Raw genomic sequence first — 23,918 nt, 5'->3', positions numbered from 1 at the left:
CCACATCAGCCACACCATCAGAGGCTCATTCACCTGCACATCTACCAATGTGATATGTGCCAGCAATGCCCCCTCTACCATGTACATTGGCCAAACCGGACAGTCTCTACGCAAAAGAATAAATGGACACAAATCAGACATCAAGAATTATAACATTCAAAAACCAGTAGGAGAACACTTCAGTCTCCCTGGACATTCAATAACAGACTTAAAAGTGGCAATTCTTCAACAACAAAAATTCAAAAACAAACTCCAATGAGAAACTGCAGAACCGGAATTAATTTGCAAACTGAACACCATCAAATTAGGCCTGAATAAAGACTGGGAGTTGTTTTTGCTGATACAGACTAACACGGCCACCAGGTCAGCTCCCAGACTACTGCACTGGGCAGCACAGCATGGGGGAAGAGATGACCAGCCCTCTGTGGAGAAAGAAGTGGTTCAGGACTATTTAGAAAAGCTGGGTGAGCACAAGCCCATGGGGCCAGATGTGCTGCATCCGAGGGTGCTAAAAGAGTTGGCGGATGTGATTGCAGAGCCATTGGCCATTATCTTTGAAAACTCATGGCGATCGGGGGAGGTCCCGGATGACTGGAAAAAGGCTAATGTAGTGCCCATCTTTAAAAAAGGGAAGAAGGAGGAGCTGTGGAACTACAGGTCAGTCAGCCACACCTCAGTCCCTGGAAAAGTCATGGAGCAGGTCCTCAAGGAATCAATTCTGAAGCACTTAAAGGAGAGGAAAGTGATCAGGAACAGTCAGCATGGATTCACCAAGGGCAAGTCATGCCCGACTAACCTAATTGAATTCTATGACGAGATAACCGGCTCTGTGGATGAAGGGAAAGCAGTTGACATGTTATTCCTTGACTTTAGCAAAACTTTTGATACGGTCTCCCACAGTATTCTTGCTGGCAAGTTAAAGAAGTATGGGCTGGATGAATGGACTATAAGGTGGATAGAAAGTTGGCTAGATCGTTGGGCTCAATGGGTAGTGATCAATGGCTCCATGTCTAGTTGGCAGCCGATATCAAGCGGAGTGCCCCAAGGGTCGGTCCTGGGGCCGGTTTTGTTCAGTAGATTCATTAATGATCTGGAGGATGGCGTGGATTGCACCCTCAGCAAGTTTGCAGATGACACTAAACTGGGAGGAGTGGTAGATACGCTGGAGGGTAAGCATAGGATATAGAGGGACCTAGACAAATTAGAGGATTGGGCCAAAAGAAATCTGATGAGGTTCAACAAGGACAAGTGCAGAGTCCTGCACTTAGGACGGAAGAACCCCATGCACTGCTACTAGGGACCAAGTGGCTCGGCAGCAGTTCTGCAGAAAAGGACCTGGGGGTTACAGTGGACGAGAAGCTGTATATGAGTTGACAGTGTGCCCTTGTTCCCAAGAAGGCTAACAGCATTTTGGGCTGTATAAGTAGGGGCATTGCCAGCAGATCGAGGGATGTGATCATTCCCCTCTATTCGACATTGGTGAGGCCTCATCTGGAGTACTGTGTCCAGTTTTGGGCCCCACACTACAAGGATGTGGAAAAATTGGAAAGAGTCCATTGGAGAGCAACAAAAATGATTCGGGGTCTGGAGCACATGACTTATGAGGAGAGGCTGAGGGAACGGGTATTGTTTAGTCTGCAGAAGAGAAGAATGGGGAGGGATTTGATAGCTGCTTTCAACTACCTGAAAGGGGGTTCCAAAGAGGATGGAGCAGATGACAGAACAAAGAGCAATGGTCTCAAGTTGCAGTGGGGGAGGTTTAGGTTGGATATTAGGAAACACTATTTCATTAGAAGGATGGTGAAGCACTGGAATGGGTTACCTAGGGAGGTGGTGGAATCTCCTTCCTTAGAGGTTTTTAAGGTCAGGCTTGACAAAGCCCTGTCTGGGATGATTTAGTTGGGGATTGGTCCTGCTTTGAGCAGGGGGTTGGACTAGATGACCTCCTGAGGTCCCTTCCAACCCTGATATTCTATGATTCTATTATGGCAGTGGGACCTGCAGGATCCCAGTCCCGCTGCAGGGTTCTAGTTTAAGGATGCAGCCTATATGGGAGCTCTCCAGTCCCCTAACATTAGGTAGTAACAGCTACACCTCTATCCCGATATAATGCGACCCAATATAACACACATTCGGATATAACGCGGTAAAGCAGTGCTTCGGGGGGGCGGGGCTGCTTTACCGTGTTATATCCGGCAGCGGGGTTCCCTGCAGCGGCCAGAGCCCGGGGCTCTTTAAATCACCGCTGGAGCCCTGCCACCGCTACCCAGGGCTCTGGCAGCAGGGCTTGGGCAGCGCTTTAAAGGGCTCGGAGCTCTGGCCGCTGAGGGGAGCCCCGGGCCCTTTAAATCACCGTCGGATCCCTGCTGCCACTACCCTGATATAACTCGGTTTCACCTATAATGTGGTAAGATTTTTTTTGGCTCCCGAGGACTGTGTTATATTGGGGTAGAGGTGTAATTGGTTGCTTTCAGAACTGCTGAGCATTTGGTTGCATATATTGTGAAATAATAAAGATGAATTATGTTCCAAATAGTAGAATTTTATTCTGTAACAAAATCAGTGCAAAAAAAACCAACCTGTGTAATTTTAAAATAAATACATTAAAATCTTAATAAAACCTAATAACTTAAGAGAACAGAACTTATGAAGGAGAAAGAATGTTCATGTCCATTCCAGCTACACATACACCAACTGTGGCTTTCACAGGTCAGTGCATGTGAAGCGGTGATTGTCTTTCATGTCCCACAGGGTAGAGTGTTAGCGGTAGTACAGCAACCCCGATACCATGTGGAATGTTGAGCAGGTGCTGGGTGTAGGAACTTCCCAGTATTGAGTTCTCAATGGGCTGCAGAGGAGGGCGAGCCCAGGATTGTTGAACCTGCAGGTCCACCAGTCTGCAGCATCAGTTTGCTGCCTAAGAAGCTCCATTATGTCCTGGTGTATCTCCCTTTCCTTTTCGTGCTTGGACTCTTGGCTCTTTCTCCTCTCCACTATTTCCTTCTAGTTGTCCACAGAGTTCAACCTCCAGGCCTTGTGCTCATGGTCCAGTGTAGCATTGGCTTGCAGGATTACATGGAACAAGTCATCCTGAGTCCTTTTTTCTCATCCGTATCTGGCTTAGGCATTCTGCGGGTGTGGAGGGGGAGACCCTGAAGGCTGCAATGGTAGCAGCTGAAGATAAAACACTCAGAAGTACCATTGTCAGCACATTCACTACAGAAAGTGAAACTTAAGATGCTGAACTCACTCCTCTTGCTCCCTAAAGTTTTAAGCACTACAGTCTCACTTCTGTTTGGGAATGCTTATGCACAGCACCAGCCATGGTGAGTATGGCCTGCCAGGGGTTGGGGAAGTGAGGAGGGAATTGCTTGGTTGCATGATTCTAGTAGTGTAGGTCAGTGGCACTGAATACAGGCACTCTTTTCTGTAGGCACTGATTGTTTTAGCTGATATCTTTCTCAATGTCGCAAAGGCAGAGAGAACACAGCTGCTGCTAGCGTCCCGAAGCCACCTGGGCCTGTATGCTGCTAGCCTGGGTACTGAAATGGTACCTGCTGAAGTTATCGCTGAGTGGTGTGGGAAAGTGTCCTAATATGGAGGAAGAAATAAGGCAGCCCTCCCTAGAAACCTTCGGCAGAGGATTTCAGAGGATCTCAAGGAAATATTCATCGAGATCTTTCAGGAGGATTCCAGGGACATCCCTGTGTACATAAACAAACGGCTCTACATGGCGCCCCTACCTAACTCTAGAGGGGAATGAAAAGCAGATACAACTCTACTTCTCTTGGGGTACGTCTACACTTACCGGAGGGTCCGGCGGCAGGCAATCGATGTTCTGGGATCGATCCCGGAAGTGCTCGCCGTCGACGCCGGTACTCCAGCTCGCCGAGAGGAGTACGCGGCATCGACGGGGGAGCCTTCCTGCCGCGTCTGGACCCGCGGTAAGTTCAGACTAAGGTACTTCGAATTCAGCTACGTTATTAACGTAGCTGAATTTGCGTACCTTAGTCCGAAGTGGGGGGGTAGTGTGGACCAGGCCTTGGTTGTGCCGCTACCTCTTCTAGCCTGAGTAAATTAATGAAAAGTCAAAAGATGAGTCCTGCTACTTTGCGGGGAAGGGAGGGAGGCATCCCTGTAATAGAAAATTTATCTAAGTACTTACCCAAGGTTCCTTCCCATGCATTGGGCTCACCTGTGCTCAACTGGCTGGACTACAGTGCAGTCAAAAACAGATCCTTGTTCACTGCCCAGCTGGATCCCCCAGTTGCCTGTCCCCCATACTCTTTCTCCTCACTTTTCACAGCAGGGGCCTGTGTCTCTGGCTCATCAGAGGTATCCACAGTGCTGGAGGGGACAGGGTGTGTCAGCAGAGTATGGCATGCAGCTCTTTGTAAAAGTAACATGTCTGAGGCTTGACACCAGATCTCTTGTTGGCCTCCCCAGCCTTCTGGAATGCCTGCCACAGCTCCTTGTCTTTCCTTCAGCACTGCTGCTGGCACCTGTTGCATCCCTTCTACTGTATCCCCTGAGCAATCTGCTCATAGATGTTGACATTTATACGGCTGATCCAGAGCTGTGCCCACACAGCCTCTTCTCCCCACACAGCCTCTTCTCCCCACAGGCCCAGAAGATCCAATATCTTTTGTATACTCCAGGCAGGAGTGCATCTGGAGCATGTAGCCAGCATGATCAACTGGCCAATTGCACTCAACTATGTACAGCTACTAGATGTGCTCACCAAGCCAGGCAATCAGTGTAGACACGTGCACAACTAGGTCAACGTAAGCTGCCTTGCATCAACCTAACTTTGTAGTGTAGACTAGGCCTGAGTACACTTCCCAGACCTGAAGAAGAGCTCTGTGTAAGCTCAAAGGCTTGTCTCTCTCCAACAAAAGTTGCTCCAATAAAAGATATTATTTCACCCACCTTGCCTCTATGATTATTTCATAGCAGTTCCAGTGTCCAAACTCTTGGTGCTAAAGGAAAGGGTTAGGAATGCCTGTAAATGCCATACGTTATTTTAAACTGAAGTTTATAACTGAACATTTGTTAGTCTGTTGCAATTTGGTATCATTTTACCAAAAAGCTACTACGTTTGTGATGTTGGAAAGTAGAGCCCAATGTAAGATTGTAAACATGAAATATTCCACTTGTATTGTTCTCATGTCCTTATCCTTTTGTTAGGAAAAGATTTACATGATTTGCCATTGTTGGACTACAATGCTGCTTGTTCCAGATATCTCTCTTTGGAAGTTGACCGCCATTAGGACCAAAAGGATGCTTATTTTAATGTTTGTATTTTAAACTGTATAGTGTTTTATGCACAACTCTTATGTGAACATCCATAATACTGAGCACATGTCTATAGTTTCCTTTAAAGTAACTGGAAGTTTTTTCTTTAACCTCTTGGTGCTGGTTGCAGTTGCACTTGATGGTGACACTAATGCATTAGGCAGGGAATATAGACTGATGGGTGAGTGAATGTACTCTGTTAGTCAAGCAGGAGTGTATGTGCCAGTCAGAATGAAGTGATGTGATTTGATGCTTGGGCATCAGTTTCATGTTTTAAAATTCTTCATTGATATTTCATGCAGTACAACTGTTTTCTTCTCAATTATTTGGACCAGTTCCAAACAGCAATTTTTTTGGCAATGTCTATTATGATAGCCTGTACAAAGTCAATTTGTTTCTTATTATAGTAAAGATGTGTGCCACAGGAGTGCTGGTAAGACTAATCTTTGTTTTTTGGTTCCAGTCACACGACATGGGTCAAGGTTACATAACTCTTAGACCCCTGTCACTTGCAAGGGGTCTGTGTCCACAGAATCCAGGGCTTAGTTTACCCCACCACCACCACCCCCTGCTCTCCTCTTACTTGGATATTTTTAAAAATAGAATGGAACAGGTACCAAACCTAACCTTGCCAGTTAATAAAATGCAGATAGAGTATCTTAGTCATGTGGCTGTCATGAACCACTTTGACAGGATTATTCTACTTCTTATTGAACAATAAATATGAACTCTGAAGCTCAGTTGTTTCCTGATCATATAGCTACTTCTCAAAGATCTTCTATAGTGGCCAGTTCAGCTGCTGAGACAGATTCCATCTGCTATTGGATGTGGTGGTGGATGTTGAAAGACAGCGGGGTATACTGCGAGTCAGGACACCTGGGTTCTGTTCCAGGCTCTGCCACTGTCTGTCTGTGTGACCTTAGGCAAATTGTCTTTGACCCCACTTCTCCTGCTTGTCTTTTCTTTTTAGACTGTAAATTCTGAGGGGCAGGAGCTGTCTGTTTTGTACAGCTTAACGTGGTGAGGTCTCAGTCATAATTGGGCTCTCTAGGAGTTACCTTCTTCTGATTATGATCATAAATGTTCAGTGACTGAGTGAATTTATGGTACTTCTCTTAGCACATGCTACATTGTTCGCAGCATTCTGGATGTCCTCAGACAGAGAGATATTGTCTTGCTTAGTTTCATCGTGTATTAACTTGATATGCATAGTATGGCTTTGCAGATTGCTGTTTATCTTTTCAGGTTGCCAGCCACTTTGATACCTGATATTCCTGTGTTGGTCACAGTATTCTTGAAATTCTTTAATGACTTTATTTAGTAGCTTGTAATCCTCTTCGTGCTACTGTTGAAATATACTGTCGTTCTTCAGTGTCTCTGGACCTGCCACTTTTAGTGTGTGGAGAACTTTGCTTGTTTCAGATTCTTTGCAATATCCCCTGCTTCCAGGAAAATTTTAAACATTACAATCACCTCCGTTTATTCCTTTCCAGATTGATGGATTCATGTGCTTTCATATGATCCAGTTTTTAAAATTTATATTCCGACACGAAATAATAATGTGGGCACACTGTTGCTTATAAGAGACTAATCTTAATTTCCTAATCCCAGTCACATGTCATGGGTGTCAGAGTAGTTGTCAGTAAAGTAGTAGCTTTGGGTACGTCTACACTTACCTCCGGGTCCGACAGCAGGCAATCAATGTTCTGGGATCGATCCCGGAAATGCTCGCCGTCGACGCCGGTACTCCAGCTCGGCGAGAGGAGTACGCGGCATCGACGGGGGAGCCTGCCTGCAGCGTCTGGACCCGCGGTAAGTTCGGACTAAGGTACTTCGAATTCAGCTACGTTATTAACATAGCTGAATTTGCATACCTTAGTCCGAAGTGGGGGGGTAGTGTGGACCAGGCCTTTGTTTCATGTGCCACACAGGCTACATGGTTGAATAAAGTTTTAAGACAAATTTTCATGTAGTTTGCATAACTTAAAGAGGTCACAGTTCCACTTGTGAGTACCTTATCTTTTACTGGAATAGGTGTGATGGCACCAAAGAATAGAGTGTGTGTGTGTGTGTGTGTGTGTGTGTGTGTGTAGATGTAGATATAGATATAGATGTGTGTATATATATAGATATAGATGTGTGTATATATATAGATATAGATGTGTGTGTGTGTGTATATATATATATATATATATATAAAATATTACCAGAGAGAAATCATCTTTATTAAGTGAATCTGTGTGCTAACAATATTAAGAACTATGAAATAATTGCAGATACTCATTGTTGCTTGTATGGAAAAAAGTCTGGTCTTGAAAAATTTGCCATGCAGTGTGAGACTTAGGATATGTCTACACTAGTACTTTTGACAGAATAATTTATGTTGCTCAGGGGTGTGAAAAAACACCCCTCTGAGCAGATGTGGACAACGCTATGTCAGCAGGAGACGCTCTCCTGCCAACATAGCTACCACCACTTCTTGAAGGTGGTTTAATTATGTTGCTGGGAGAGGTCTCCCGTCTGGGTAGAGTGGCTTAACATGAGCAATCTTACAGCAGCTGTGCCACTGTAAGCTCGCTAGCATAGACATAGCCTAAATAAACACAATCTACTTAATGAGGGTAATTAGTGACAATTTACCTAGGGATGTGATGGATTTTCCATCCCTTGACATCTTTAAATCAAGATTGGATGTTTTTCTGAATGATGTGCTCTAGCTCAACCTGAAGTTATGGACTTGAGGCAGGAATTGCATGGTGACATTCTATCCCCTGTGTTGAAGGTTGGACTAGATGATCGTAATGGTTCCTTTTAGCCTTAAAATCTATGAAAAAAAATATAATTTCATTTTCAAAGTACCCAAAGATGGTATTTTGTACTAAATTAATGATCTTACCATTTTTATCTGTTGAACCACAGTAACACAGCTTTAAAAGACTCAGCATTAACTCTGAGTACATTTTTGTCACCAATCCCCCAAAACTAAATTTCTAAATTAGTAGTTTAGTTGCCATAAAAATAAAGTTGTGTGCTAAGGCAGATTTTGTTGTCAGATTTATGCTTGATTCCATTGTTTGTTACAACTCCATAAAAAGGGATTCATTATAGCAATGCCTTCAAACCTGAAAGATTACATGTTCAGCAAAAATACAAAAAATGTATTTTTTCTTCTTTTCTGCTGCTTTATGATGTGTAATGGCAGCCTTAAACTTTTTTTGCAGTTATACATCTCAATCTCTCCAAAGGCTTTGCCAAGATCCTACATCAAAGAGAGGGAAATGGATATTTATATTAGATTATGTGGGTCTCTTGGGAAAGTCTTTTTACATCCTCAAGGAGAGTAGAAAAAGGCATTTTTTTGTTTTGATTTTTCAGTTTCCCTTAACACTGCATGTGTGTTTGTAAATATTTTATCTGTTTGTGAATTATACTGTAAGTGTTCGTTTTTGTGCACATAACATGTTTTGTGTTTGAGGATGTTCATCCAGTAAATGGAACAAAACAAAGCAGCCTTGAAAAACTAGTGCCAAGTTGGTATTGAACTTGTTCGTCAGTGCAGAAACTGAAATGTGATGTTTTGTATTATAGGTCCAAAAACAGTGGAGATCCATTTTATAATTTGCAAGAACAAACTTCTGAAGCTGTGGAAAAATATGGTATGTCTGCTGTATTTTCATGTGTTGTATATGCAACTTGTCGCCAAATGTCTCTTGAGTTGTAGTTGTTACCTTAACAAAACTTGTCTATAAAAATGAGAAGTTATAACAAAAACTCCATTTAGGGGAAGTACTGAGACATATTCTTTTATTTTCAAACATTTAAGTTGTAATATCTCTTCCCTTATGATACACAGTTCTGACAGTTGGCAGTCACTTGACATTCAGGGATTCAGTAAATGAAGCACAAAATGATGTAGCCTTGATGAACCCCTTTTAAAGTTGTTTAACAAACCTAACATATTGCTGTTACTATATACCTGTACTTATGTGGAATGAATCAGAATTGAGAAAACTTTTAATTTTTATCTAACTGCTGAACACATTTGCAAAATTTCTAGACGTTTGAAACTTCAGTTGCTAATTTAAAAGTACAAAATAAGATGTACAACAGCATTCAGTGCAAAAACCGCTATTAACATAGCATTAAGATTACAAATTGAAACATCAGAAAATGCAGAAATTAAGGTTCTAATAGTAATATTAATGTGGTTGTATTGCACACGGTGTCTATTTTGTTCATACTTTTAACAGTGTAACCTAGAATTGAAAATATTACATATGTGCAGTGTAGCAAAATTAATGTGTTAATTTTTAAACTTTTAAAATATCTTGCAACCTTTAAACTTAATGGGGAAAAAATATGGGTAAGAGAAGAAAAAACTGTTCAAAACAGTTTCATAACTAGCTAGGTTTTCAGTTGCACTTCTACGTAGATACAAAAAAATATAGCTGTAGAATTCTAAAATTTCCAAGTGCAGTAACCAGTAATTGACTGAAAACCTTTTTGAACTGCACATGCCCGAAGTGATTTTTTTAATCAGTTACATTTTTTTCTAGTTTACTGAGTGACTGTCCATTAATAAAGACTAACATTATGGAATGGGAATGCTGGAGTTTGAAACTTCAGCCACTTTTGAATAGTGTACAGAATGTTTTTTTGAAACAGTTTAAATGTGGGAAGAGGTGGTGTTCCTAATTAAAGAACTGCTGAATGTATCTGGGGGGAGGTGCGTGGGTTTTTTTTTTTTTAAATGCACCCTCCACCCCCCAAAGTTTCTGTTGTGATAAAGTATTGAGAGGATTGGCCCAGAAGGAAAGAGTTCTTAACTCTTTAAAAACGATGTAAAACTGTTGAGGGGGGTGAGCTTTATAATTAAAGTTGAGTTACAACCTTAACTATAGATTTTGCTTTCGTGAAGGCTGTAACTCTTTGCAAGAGCTGTGATGTTTCCTTTCCATAATACAGTTGATTTTGGGAGACTTTAGAAATTGGTCCTCTGCTCTGTCAAGCAGGTAGCAGCTAGTGACTGCTCAGTCATTTTTGTACCCACAGCACCTCTGAGACCACCCACCTGCTTCTTGTTCTCCAGAAAATTGCTCTTCAGTTGCAAAAAGTTTTGTGGATGGTGACCGCTCCTGTTGAAATCTAGGCCACTACTTTTATGCTGACTTTTCTCCTGCTGGCCACTCTGCTCTGAATGATGTAACTCTTTGCCATGGTTGGGTTTTTTTTAACATAGTCCCTGAAACTGTACTAGACAATTTAGGCACTTCATAAAATAAGGGCATGTTCCTTACCCCATTTTAGAACTTGCAATCTAATTTTAGATGTGGGGAACACCAAGAAGGATGGTGATTACAGGAACATAATCAAATGGTTATTCCGTTTTAGTATCTGCACATCTTAATTGTTCCAGTAAGTTGAGAGGGGGGGGAAGAGAGAGCAAGAGCACAATCACATCCTTTAGGTAACATGGAGGAAGTTTGTTTTTAGGAGCGATCAGGGGATGGTGAGGGTTGGTGAACAGACACTGGGAAGGTAGTCTGCATAAGAAGCAACATGGAAGAAGATAGGAGTGTGAGAAGGAAACTAATGAGGGGATCACAGGTGGAGAAGAGGCTTGATGGAACAAAAGGTAAAACGTGAAGGCTGAAGTGGAACTGTGTACTATCTTCATTGCAAAGACAGGAACTTTAAATTTGATACACAGGGCAAGAGGAGCCATTGGAAGAATTTAAAAGGGAGTGATATGGTCTAACAGCTGATATGCAAGGTAATTTCAGCAGCAGCTGTGGGTATCAAAGACTGGAAGGAATTTACCGTGATGGAGATGATTAAGATATAGACAAGTTATTTTGCTGTTGCAAAAGACAAAAAGGAATGGATTCTTTTTTATGATGAGGAGAAAAATGGTGCAAGATTTGGCTTTGACCCAAGTGAGAGATGGAGTTAAAATGACCCCCAGATTTTATCACTTTATGATGGAAACTCATGTTGACAGTAATGAACAGAGGTAGTGGGCGGGGTATAGGAGGAAAAATAAATTGCTTTTGTTCATGCTGAACCTAAGGTAAAAGCAACCTATCCAAAAGGAAACCTAGGAGAGAGTCTCAAATGCAAGGCTGGACGTACCTCATGTAGAGAAATAAATCAGGGTTGCATCCCTGATCATCTTGGCTGATAGCCACTGATGGACCTATCCTACATGAACTTATCTAATTCTTTTTTGAACCCAGTTATAATTTTGGCCTTCACAACATCTCCTGGCAATGAGTTCCATAGGTGGACTGTATATTAGCTACCTTCCAGTCATCTGGTATAGAGGCTTATTTAAGCAATAGGAAACATACCATAGTTAGTAGTTCTGCAGTTTCATATTTAAGTTCTTGCAGAACTCTTGGTTGAAACCATCTGGTCCTGGTGACTTATTACTAGTTTGTTCCAAAACCTCCTCCCTTGACATCTAAATCTGGGACAGTTCCTCAGAGTTGTCACCTAAAAATGGTAGCTCAGGTGTGGGAATCGTCCTCATGTCCAGTGGAGTAAAGACTGATACAAAGAATTTATTTAGCTAATCTGAAATGGCCTAATCTTCTTTGAATGCTCCTTTAACACCTCGATGGTCCAGTGGCCCCACTAATTGTTTAGCAGGTTTCCTGCTTCTAATGTACTTTTTTTATTAATTATTTTTTTTTTATTTATTTACTTATTTATTGCTGTTCGTTTTTGAGTCTTTTGCTAGTTGCTCTTCAAATTCTTTTTTGGCCTGCCTAATTATATTTTTAAACTTGACTTGCCAGATTTTGTGCTCCTTTCTATTTTCCTCACTAGCATTTAACTTCCAATTTTTAAAGGATGCCTTTTTACTTCTTACAGCTTCTTTTACTTTATCATTGTTATTTGCCATAGTGGCACTGTTTTGATCCTCTTACGATGTTTTTTTTAATTTGGGGTATATATTTAGTTTGAGCCTCTATTATGGTGTTTTTAAATAGTTTCCAGGCAGTTTGCAGGCATGACACACTTACAACTGTAACTTTTAATTTTCATTTAACTAGCTTCCTCATTTTTGTGTAGTTCCTTTTTCTGAAGTTAGTATTTTCCCTCCCACAAGGATGTTAAATTTAATTACATTATGGTCACTATTACTGAGTAGTTCAACTATATTGACCTAATCCTGTCCATCCTTGGATTTTGTAGAAGTGTCATCTCTCTAGCTGTATTCCTCGTTTTGTGGTTTCTCTTTCTCCCCACTCCTCTTTGCTGGAACCCATTCACAGGACTCTATGATTGCCCCTTTCTTCTTCCTATGCACTATACCTTTTGCTTTTAGGATCCCTTGACAAAGGAGCATGGCTAACTCATGGAAAACGGGTTTAAAAAGCCAGCTCCTGAACAACCAGAGGGAGCTACCAAGCAGGAGACGCAAACAGGAGTTTTGTGGTGGTGTGTGAGAGCCAGATACACCTAATAAACATATTCTAAACTTCGGCAAATAACACCCCTCCTCTCCCCCAAAAAAGAACAAACTAAAACCTTTACAAGAGTAAAAATATGCATGCCGAAACCCAGTGGCAGAGCAGGGCTATCAAGTTTATTGCACTGAATGCACGACATACAGTTAGCTCCTTTGTAGGCAGATGGCATACATGTGCAGTTGTTGCAAGCAACTCATGGCCCTCAGAGACGAATATGGGCTCTTGAGACTGGAATGGCTGAACTGGAGGAGCGAAGGGAGACAGAGGTACACAGACGAAACTTTCAGGAACATAGTAGTGTGGTGCCATCCCCCAGTCCATCAGCATCTCTGCTGTTGAGGAGGATGAAAGACTCGAAGAAGAACATCAAGCTGGAGGGGAGAAAAACAATCCCATAGTTGGGACCCTCCTTCCAGGTGATGTCATGGTATCCTCTTGCGGAGACAACTCCTTGGGAAGGGAACCCCAGTCACTAGGAAGAGCCAGGTAATAGTATTGGGGGATTTGATCAGTGGAAATATAGATGGTTGGGTTTGTGATGACAGGGAGAACCACATAGTGAATTCCCTGCCGGGTGCAAAGGTTGCAGATCTCTCAAAACATGTAGATAGACTTACATGCAATGCTGGGGAAGAGCCAGTGGTCATGGTAAACGTAGGACCAGTGGCATAAGGAAAGGTAGGAGAGAAGTCCTTGAGGCCAAATTTAGGCTGCTAGGTAAGAGATTAAAGTCCAGGACCTCCCTGGTAACATTTTCTGAAATGCTTCCAGTTCCACGTGCAGGACCAGTTAGACAGGCAGAACAGCAAGGTCTCAATGCATGGATGAGATGATGGTGTTTGGAGGAGGGATTTAGGTTTATTGGGAACATTTTGAGAGGTGGAGGAGCCTATACAGGAAGGATGGGCTCCACCTACACCAAAACAGAACCAGACTGCTGGCATGTAAAATTAAAAAGGGTATTTTTAAACTAAGGGCAGGGGGAAAGCAGGCAGGTATGGAGGGACAATCGGATCAGATAGACACATCCATTAGGAGAGGATTTTTTTAAAGGGGATACTTTATATCCTAATAAAGAGGAGAGGATAGAAGTTGATAAAGTACAGGTAGGAACTGAAGAGAAACGGTCAATCAAGAGTCCCATTTAATCGCATCACATGAAGGCAGACAACTAAATACTGACAAATTTTATAAGTGCTTGTATACAAATGGAAGAAGTCTAAATACTAAGATGGGTGAACTTGAGCACCTGCTGTTAAATGAGGATATTAATATAACTGACATCACAGAAACTTGGTGGAACAATGATAACCAATGGGACATGGTAATACCAGAGTACAAAACACACAGGAATGAGAGTAGATAACACTGGAGGGGGGAGTGGAACTATACATGAAAAAGAGGATAGTCAAAAATAGTGAAAAATCTTAAATGAATCAAACTGTACCACAGAATCTCTATGAATAGAAATTCCATGCTTGAATAATAGGCGTATACCAGTAGGACTATACGACTGATCACCTGACCAGGATGGTTTTGATTGTGAAATGCTCAGGGAGATTAAAGAAGCTACAAAAACACAAAATCCACAGAAAAATAATAATGGGGGTTTTAAACTATTTCCATATTGATTGGGTACATGTCACCTCAGGATGGGATGCAGAGAGAAAATTTTTAGACACTGTTAATGACTGATTCTTCGAGCAGCTAGTCCCTGGAACCCACAAGGGTAGAGGCAATTTCTGAGTCCTAAATGGGACTCAGGGTCTGGTCCATAAGGTGAATATAGCTGAATCGCTCAGTAATAGCAACTATAATGTAATTTAAACTTAACAATCTTGTAGGGGGAAAAATACCAAAGAAACCCACAACAGTAGTAGTAAACTTTCAAAAGGGGTATTACACAAAAATGAGGAAGCTAGTTAAATGGAAATTCAAAGGAATAGTCACAAGAGTGCCATGCCTACAAGCTGCATGGAAACGATTTAAAAACATTGTAATAGAGGCTCAAACTAAATGGACACCCACCTCCTCCTCCCCATATGAAAAAAAGACAGTAAGAGGACCCAAAAATACTACCATGGCTAAACAGCAGAGTAAAAAAGGCAGTTACGGTCAAAAAGGCATTCTTTAAAAACTGGAAGTTAAATCCTAGTGAGGAAAATAGAATGGAGCGTAAACTCTGACAGATCAAGTGTAAAAGTATAATTCGGCAAGCCAAAAAAAATTGAAGAGCAGTTTTTGTGTCTTTTGTGAATTAACAGTTTACTCACAGGTTACTTTTAAGACCAATTATGCTACAGTTTATCTAATTAATTTCCTTCCCATTTGGGCCAGCCACTATTCCAAGCAGCCACCTGATTTTTATAAAGCTATCTTCACTGCTCTCCAGAAGATTTCTCTGTTTAGGCAATTGGTTCATCTCGTCCATATTTTGATCCTGGCAGCAAACATACATAATTTCTTCCTCATGGGCCTCTGCCATGTTTGGAGGCAATAGTAAAAATATTCCAGAAAGGAAAGTTTTTTTCTAACAGACAGAATGTCAAACTGTCATTTCTAATTAGGGTTTTAAAGAAGCAAATTTCACCAACAAGAAAGTCTCACAACTTTGTCAGCCCTTATTCCTTAGGCCTGGTCCTGACTGAGACCACTGCAGATCATCTTCTAGTGGGTATTGCTGTATGGAGAATCTGGAAGCAAAACTCAGTCCCTTTTCTGGGGAAAGCCTTGGTGGCTGAACAAGCAATGCACAAAAGCAAACACCATTCTCCAGGAGCTAGACACCAATAAGCTTCAAACATGAGCCTGACAGAATCCTCAGGGCACGTATAGAGACCCTCTCAGAATAAACTCTTTAACTATAGAAGGTGAAGAGTCTGCACAGAAAAGCATTAGGGCTCATAGCTGTTCAGCTAGCCCTATGATGAGTAGCTCAAGTATGTCCCTATAAACACATACTATTCAGAATGGAACCCATGCCAGTGGTGACCTATATGTAGTATGGAGAAGCCATAGTCTTTTCAGGAATCTGTTCTCTTCGGATGAGCAGAATGAAATCAACTGTGTAACACACATTTCCATCTGCTAGGCGCCAAAATAGTTGAGGGGAAGGGCATCTAAATCCATGAATCTTCATCAGGGTAACTGAGGAGAGGAGCTCACAGTTTGCACTCATCATCCCCAAGAATGTTTTTTGGCATCCTGTCCACCTCAGCCCTTTAAAAGGAAGGAAAAAAGCCCAATTATTGTGAAGATAGTTAGTGGTGTTAGACCATCTGAATATTGCAGGGAAAGAACCTTTACTTTCCTTTGACCCCAAACAGATAGCTTTTTCAACAAAGTCAGTACTCTATTCCTGTTCCAGATCCCTCAGATTTGTAGCATGGCACACAGTTTGTTATCCAAAATAAAGGTACTGGATGTAGCCAAATTAGGTTCTGTTCTTCTTTATCTAGAGGCACGCCAATTAGGCTTAAGAATAGGGGCTAGAATTCAGTTATTAGTGGATTTATTTTTCATTTCTAAATGCATCCTTACAAACCTGCTTCACTGCACCCATGCAGAATTGAATAAAGAGACACAATTCCTGCTGCTTCCCCGAGAAGCAAAAAGGAAATTACATTGCTTCTGATTAGGGCTCCTTTTATTCTCTAAAGCAAATTGAGAAGCTAGAAAATGACCTTTAGACGGATCTTGTGCCGTCATGCCCTAAGGAATACTGTAAACTTTTTCATCCTGTTTTGCATCACCACCTGTTGCTTGGATCATAGGTATTTCATTCTGTGGACCACTAATGATCCATGGACATTAGTTTTAGAACCACTACCTTAAGGATTCATGTCTCTGCCATTGATGGTTTTAGGGAAATGTGGCAGTCTATTCTATGGGCTTTTAAACCTTGTGCCAACTTCCTGGAAATGGTTATTTGCATTTTGATCCCCCTCTTTTCTACCATTAGGTCCCCAGCTATTTTGAGCCTTAATTTGATTTTGAAAAGGTTATTTTTTTATCATTCCTTCCTCACTCAGACGCCTTCAAAGGTATTGCAGCCGTTAATCTAGATTGTTTTAGATTTCTCTTCTTTGTGGCCATTAGGTTTGCCAGAAGAACAGGGACAATAACCCTTTCTGCAGTTCCAGAATAGATTTTTTTTTTCCATCTTTCCACTCACCTTTCCTATTTCCCTTTCATTCAACCCTAGATGTGGGAAGGAAATGTCATTTCACTAGTTTGATATTGGTATTAGTAATATTTGCACTTTGCCCTTCTCATCTGTTGATCTCAAACTGCATTACAAAGGTAGTAAGTATCATTACTGCATTTTACAGGTGGAGAATTTGAAGCCCAATAGTGAAATGAGTTGTCCTAGTGAGTCAGTGGCAGAGCTGGGAAACTTCAAAAAGTTTGAAGCCTTTAAGGATCATAATGAGCTGTGGTATACTTCAGCGAAGAGAGTCGGTGGCTGTTGCTAATGCTTGTCAACATTAGCTCCCTTCGGCAAGGGTCCTTGTGACCTGTTCAGCTGAAAAAGGGGGGCTTCGTTGGGTGACATGTATCGAGCCTTCACGTGCACTCCCTGATTATTCACCAAATAAGTGTGTGGTTTGGCCATTAGCAGATGTGGTAGTCAGCTGCAGAATGCTGATGCCTTTTTTTACCTCAATAGGCCATTTACCTTTGTTCGTTTGTATGTGAAGATAGTGCTAGTTAGAGCCCTACAGTCTGTGCAGGTCAGAGTGAAAGCTCACTGAAGGAAACTTCCTAGCTATTGCACAGTGCTGGACTTGTGTGGCCACTGGCTGTTAACTGATCACTATTTTTAGAAGAAACTAAAATAAAAAAAAAAAATTTTTCACTCACTAAATGCAGCAGTAGCATATACACATGTTTAAACAAAAGGCAGTGCTTGTCTTGAATGAATCCTTCTGCACTAGGAGATCAACTTATCATATATACTCGATCATAAGCCGGTTCATTTCTAAGCCAACTCCCCCAAGATGGATAAGTAAAAATGGAAAATTTTTATGACCCGTTCATAAGCCGACCCTATAATTCAAGGGTCAGCAAACTTTGGCTCCCGGGCCATCAGGATAAGCTGCTGGCGGGCCAAGATGGTTTGTTTACCTGAAGCAGCCGTAGGCACGGAGGTTAACCTAAGTAAACAAAGTGTCCCAGCGCACCAGCTGCTTACCCTGACGGGCCGAGACAGCAACTGGTAGGGAAACTTTTTTGGGGGGGAGAAGCTGGGGGTCAGGGGAGTAACCCCTGTGACCATCCCCCACATGACCCCATCCCTAGCCCGGGACCCACACACTCGCTCTATCCCATCCCTTCCCACTTTATCTGGGGAGGGCTAGGGGATGATCTCTCTGGCCTGGCTGGAGCTGCTTCGGCAGGCTGGGCAGCGCGCAGCCTGCTCCGGCGGGCCAGACCAGGCGGCGCAGCCGCAGCCTGCTCCGGTGGGCTGGGCGGCACAGCCACAGCCTGCTCTGGGGGGTGGAGATGAGCAGCACAGCTGCAGCCTGCCAGCCCCAGAGCTGCAGCTGCTTCCGAGGCTGAGGGGAGAGCAGCGTGGCCAGAAGCAGAGAGACTCTGGCCCCGCCTCTTCCCTTCTGTCTCTGCTGGCTGTGCTGCCTCTCCTTGCTCCCTCTGTTGGGGGGAGGGACTGTGTCCCACCTCTCCCTCTCTATACCCGTTCATAAGCCGACCCCCTTCTCTGGTGCTTCCCTTTTTTACTAAAAAAAATTCAGCTTATGAACGAGTATATTCGGTAGGTAAATTATTGCTTTTTGTGAGCTGACTCCATCACAGGATATAGGATTCACATTTTTTTCTATTCCATACTCCTATCCAATCCTGCTAGGAGTGTGGGAGTGGGATGAAGGAGGAGAGAATGGGGTGATTTTAAGTGTTGAGGATTGTTTTTTACCCATTAATTTTAGTTTAGGACAGATAATAGAAATAGGTAAGAGACTAACTGGTTCCTTTTCAGACATGGAAGTAATCAGCTGGGGTGGTCCCAGGGCGTTTTGGGCACGAGTATTGCTGAGTTATCATTGGCTGCCACCTGCCTGACAGAGTAGAGGACCAACCCTACAATTTATGCCAGTGGAGACAGATCACAGGAAACAATTGACAGGTAAAATAATTGTTTTTTAAATGGAAGGAGAAGACTAAAAAATCTTTAAAATATAAATGGGGCTGACACTCTAACGAGATGTCCAAACACTGTAAAGTTTATTGCTCCTGTCAAATATCTGACCAGTTTCATGCATGGACTTTGATCATTCTGCTTATTTTTGGATGAAAAACATAGTAAAAAATAAGCTATATGGAAGTTCCTTGAAACTCAACAATCTTTCTAGAAACAGTTTAAAATTGAGTTATATTAAGGAAACATATTATCAAATATAGTAGTATACTGAGAACTGAACTGTAATTCATGTTTATGTAATGTTTCCAAATCTTTGAGTGTTCATTATATTGAAATGAAGTATCTTCCATTGGTCAGTTAGGTTTGTGTGTTTGTTTTTACTGCGTTAACAAACTTCAGGGTTAGTATTAAAGTTCACTTATATGGACCAGTTCCATCTGTTATGGTGAATTAAAGTAGAAATCATAGCTGGTCTTGAATGTCCCTATAAATCTTTTTGGCAGCATAGTCTTAAGTTTATCATCTAAAACTATTTTTTAGCATCTGTTAATTATTTTACCTCTTTATGTTGTGTTTATTTAGTGTACTGGCTGGAAATGTTAACTTTTAAGGACTTTTAACTGTTTTTTTTATTTATTTAGAATTGTTAAGCCTAGGTATAGTCCAACTTAACGACTGGTGTGACAACCTGTTTTTAATCAGTGACTCAAAACTGTGATCACCCCGATGTCACCGAATGGCCACAACTTGTAAAAGGTAAACATAAAAAGATTTAATGGTATTTTTGTGAATTAACTAAATATTATCATTAGTGTAATACTTAGTTTAAAGAATAGTTGATTCATATGACTTTGAAGGTAATTGTATAAATGGAATTACAAGTAGCTTTTGAAAGGACAGTGTGACGGTTAGTCGAGACCTAACCTTTGACCTACACTTTTTCTTGTATTGATGTGAAAGACCATGTAATTCTCCCCTATGCTGCCTTAAATGTCAGCATCCTAGGACTCATGTCCACCCTTCAACAGCAAACCACTGTATGTCAAAGATCTAAGGAAAGCATTGGTAAGAAGCAGATCACAATTTCAAGCCTCCAACTACTGTTATAACAGTATTAAAAAAAAATGTAATGATAAAAAAATATCTTGCCAGCATCTTATTAAAATATGCATTTAATTAGTGAGTATTTGCTAAAAACATTAGTCCAGGAAACTTGATGATACTGAAATTCAGTAGACTTGCATACCTTTACTTTTCTCTCCTAGGGAGTTACAGTGGAGGTAAAAGGAGTGGCTTGCAGAATGGAGAAGTTGCTCCCAGTGTTGTTGGAAGTGAGCCATCATTTGAATTTGCTAGCTCATGCTGCAGTATTCAGATTAGTTGGTGTCTTGTGATCACAGTTTCTGCCATCTAATTCAAGTTTGAAAATTGTAAGAGCATTTGCTCTGGGGTCTTGTTAAAACAGTTATTGTAAAGTAACTTAAAACTCTTCTGTTCAGATTTTTAAACAAATGGTGTTGAAAGAAAACATTTTCAGCATGTTATTTAATGTATTCTTAGCAATTTAAGTATAATGTAATTTGTGTCTTCAGTATATTACATATTTAGAAAAGTAGTACTATATTTTGTTAATTCTATTTGATATTAATAAATAGCTGCTCATCAAACTAGTGAACTTCCAGTCCTGTAATAAAATTGATTTCCCACACTGTTTTAATTAGTGTTATAAGCTTAGCTTGAATTTTTTTAAACTTGATATGATTCTTACATCCTTTATTTTTTTAAAATATGTCCTGTCCTTTTTTATCTGTGAGGTTTAATGAGAAAATTAATAATTCACTAAATCATATTGTAAACCGGACCACTGGAAACCTAGGAAAAAATACTTATAGGGATTTTGCACTTTGTATCTACGGAAATAGTTTTGTGAGATCCTGTACTTGTTCTGAAGTTGCTTGATTTTTTCCATAAACATAAAAGTCTCTATTAGTTTAAAAATAAACAAACTGGTCAGCCTGTAGGACAGCTTGGAGTTGGGTGCCTACTCTCTAGTGATGTCACCTCTCTGGAAGACCAGATGGGATGAATATAGATTATAGGGATATACTAGATATACTCTACAGCAAATTGGTGCCAAAGACTGGTAGCTACATCCTATTGTTTTATTTTTCTTGTTGTTTGCCTGGTGTCTGCTTTCTTCTGTTTCCCTGCTCATTTTGAATGTGTTGCTGCATTATGTTGTATTGGAAACTGCTGATATTCTTCAATTCCCCTAATACCAGCAACTATTTTTTGTCTGCCCATCAGTTTATGAAAATATAGGGGTGAGTGGAACTGGCACACTATAGTGTGTGTGTGATTTCAATTTAATTCAGCTAGCATATGGATATTGACAACATTGCAGCTTTTAAGGTGACATTCAGAAAGGATCTTGAGGCTCTTTTCTAGAAAGCTCCTGGAGGTTCAGTGTTACAAAGGCAACTTGCTTGTTCATTGGGAGTAGGAGACTAGGAAGTTGTGTTTGTCATTGCAGTGTAGCTATACCCTTAGCCATTCTGTAAATGAGATAGTGGAGAGGGATTAAGCTACACACAGCTGTTGCTTGAAAATTCAAGAGCAGCAATGGATTAATATAAAACATCCGACTAAACCCTATTGGAAAAGATCAAACAATCCCTGCTCATTCCTCTAGATGCTACAGTTCTCCCAGTCAAGTTCACTTGTGTCTTGTTTGGACTGAGTTTTAGTCAGTGACTTTCATGCAGGTTCTGTTTTCAGTCAAATGCTAGGAGACGAACACTCCACAGATCAGAGTTTGACAAAAAGGAGGCAAAGTTAGTTATCATCCACACTGAATTAAGCTGCAATCCATTATGCCTTGTAATCATCTCCACTGGCTTTTCCTTCATATTGAATATGAGGGGTAATGAGAATGATCCCTATGCTCTATGTAAGAAAATGTAGGGGTGGAAGAGCAACCTTTATCCCCCAGAGGAGACATTAAAACATAGTTAATAGTATCAAAAGTTGCTTACAGAATAAAAATCAGTATGGAAATATTTGGTTTATCTTTAGCTATATGTGTACAATGTAAGTATATTAAATGCAGAATTTAAGCTGTACAAAACAGTGTTATAAAATTATTAAAATCAGTTGTTGTAAATACAAAAAAAAATTAAAGCAACTGGATGGCTGACAGTTTTTCTACTTGAGTTTTCTGTAATATGGCACATCACTGTAGTACATAAGGGCTGATATTTGTATTTGCAGTAGAGTGATTTGGCAGTACATATTTATTGTATTTCATTTGCTTTATCGTTTTTTATAGTTTTAGGTGAGCTTGCACACTATTCAAATATAAACTTTTTGTAACTAAAAATTCACTTGTGTGTTTCATGTTAAAACTTTTCTTCAGAAAAAAAATCTCTGTTACTCAGGAACATTGTCTATAATGGTAATTAGCTAAGCATTTAGGACTAAATCCTGTGTCTGCTAGGCTATATAATGCAATCGCAGCGTCGTCTTCTCTGGGAAAGGCTGATTCCCACCCTCCCAGGAACAGCTGTGAGATTTGATAATTCTCATAGCTGACACAATGATTTTGGTACCAGAGAATGATTTTAGCTGAGGCAATGTTTCTCCCTTTCCCCCACTTGGGTGGAAGTGACCTGAATGGGCTGGGCTGGCTTAACTATAAGAAGAGGGTGATGACGTCTGGGGGGCATGCTGGGGATGTTCACCTTCCAAAACATCAATCTATTTAAGCTGGGAAGGAAGAGCAGAAAAATACATGCAAACCCCCCTTCCCCCCCCCCCAGCCCTGGTCTCTCACCACCAACAGCTCTGTGGGATTACAGCAAGTGTAAGGCTGAAGTTCATGGACACAGCATTGTGAGGGAGAGGTGACTAGAATCTGTTCAGCTACTTCAGGTGTTGGGTGCTTCACACTTTGCTTCTGTTGAACTTTTCTGTCTCTCTTGCCACACAAGGCTCAACCATATGCAAGATCAGTCAATTTGGTACAGAGCTGTTTTTGTGGTGATAAAGGAACTTCAGTGCACCTTTATACTACAGAACTTGCTGTGATGATTTGGCCCATAGTTGACTGTGAAACCTAGAAGGGGAAAATGACCAACAAAAATCTATTATACTTTCCTGTCATATGAGCCTTGAAAACATTGCCTTTCTCACTAGAGAATCATTCCTGTCTTAATCTTATTCTCGGCCTTTGTCATGACATATTTACATAAGCCATGTTTTCCCCCAGAGTTTTACTAAACTAATAAAAATGAATAAGCATGTCATATTTCAGTTGCTTGTTTATACTGTTTAACAGTAATATAAACATTATAGACCAGTGTTTCTCAAACTGGGGTCGCCACTTGTGTAGAGAAAGCCCCTGGCGGGCCGGGCCGGTTTGTTTACCTGTCCCGTCCGCAGGTCCAGCCGATCGTGGCTCCCACTGGCCGCGGTTCACTGCTCCAGGCCAATGGGAGCTGCTGGAAGCGGTGCGGGCCAAGGGACTTACTGGCCACCGCTTCCAGCAGCCCCCATTGGCCTGCAGAGGCAAACCGCGGCCAATGGGAACCACGATCGGCCGGACCTGCGGACAGGGTAGGTAAACAAACCGGCCTGTTTCCCTACACAAGCGGAAACAGGGGCTTTCCCTACACAAGCGGCGACCCCAGTTTGAGAAACACTGTTCTAGACCTAGCAATATAGATAACATTTCTTTTTCTGATTTTCCTGTCCAGCATGTTTTAATATCTTAGAATAAAGAATGATGCTTAACATTTCTTTTCTGCATCTTGCAGATCACCAGGAGAACCTCACTCTGAAAACATTGAAACTAGCCGAATGTAAGTACATTAAGCAGTAATTAGATGGGTTTTGTGTATTATGTTTAAAGCTCCTCTGGGCTAAATGCAACAGCAGCTTTTTGCAAAAATAAACCTTTAAGTGTACATTTAAAAACAAACAAGAAAATC

The 23,918-nt window shown here is 41.3% G+C and overlaps 1 protein-coding gene across 3 annotated transcripts in view; it reads left to right on the top strand.

Annotated features, from left to right (window-relative positions):
- The window catches only part of LOC112116024 (ubiquitin-protein ligase E3A), a 99,639-nt gene that overhangs the window by 17,217 nt on the left and 58,504 nt on the right, over nucleotides 1-23,918 (top strand). The window contains exons 2-6 of one of the 3 annotated variants that reach the window (XM_026650388.1): nucleotides 8,884-8,951; nucleotides 18,769-18,915; nucleotides 19,572-19,686; nucleotides 20,196-20,261; nucleotides 23,745-23,789. In XM_026650388.1, coding sequence (XP_026506173.1) covers nucleotides 23,788-23,789 — 2 coding nt within the window. In that variant the 5' untranslated portion in view covers nucleotides 8,884-8,951; nucleotides 18,769-18,915; nucleotides 19,572-19,686; nucleotides 20,196-20,261; nucleotides 23,745-23,787. The remainder of the gene's footprint in view (nucleotides 1-8,883; nucleotides 8,952-18,768; nucleotides 18,916-19,571; nucleotides 19,687-20,195; nucleotides 20,262-23,744; nucleotides 23,790-23,918) is intronic. The other 2 variants (XM_026650384.1, XM_026650386.1) reach the window with 2 other exon arrangements.

The sequence above is a fragment of the Terrapene carolina genome, unplaced genomic scaffold, assembly GCF_002925995.2.
Source record: "Terrapene carolina triunguis isolate 2854851 unplaced genomic scaffold, T_m_triunguis-2.0 Scaffold25, whole genome shotgun sequence".
Lineage (NCBI taxonomy): Eukaryota > Metazoa > Chordata > Testudines > Emydidae > Terrapene > Terrapene triunguis.
Note: the sequence above shows the minus strand (reverse complement) of the source record. Positions and strands in the feature narration are given on the sequence as shown.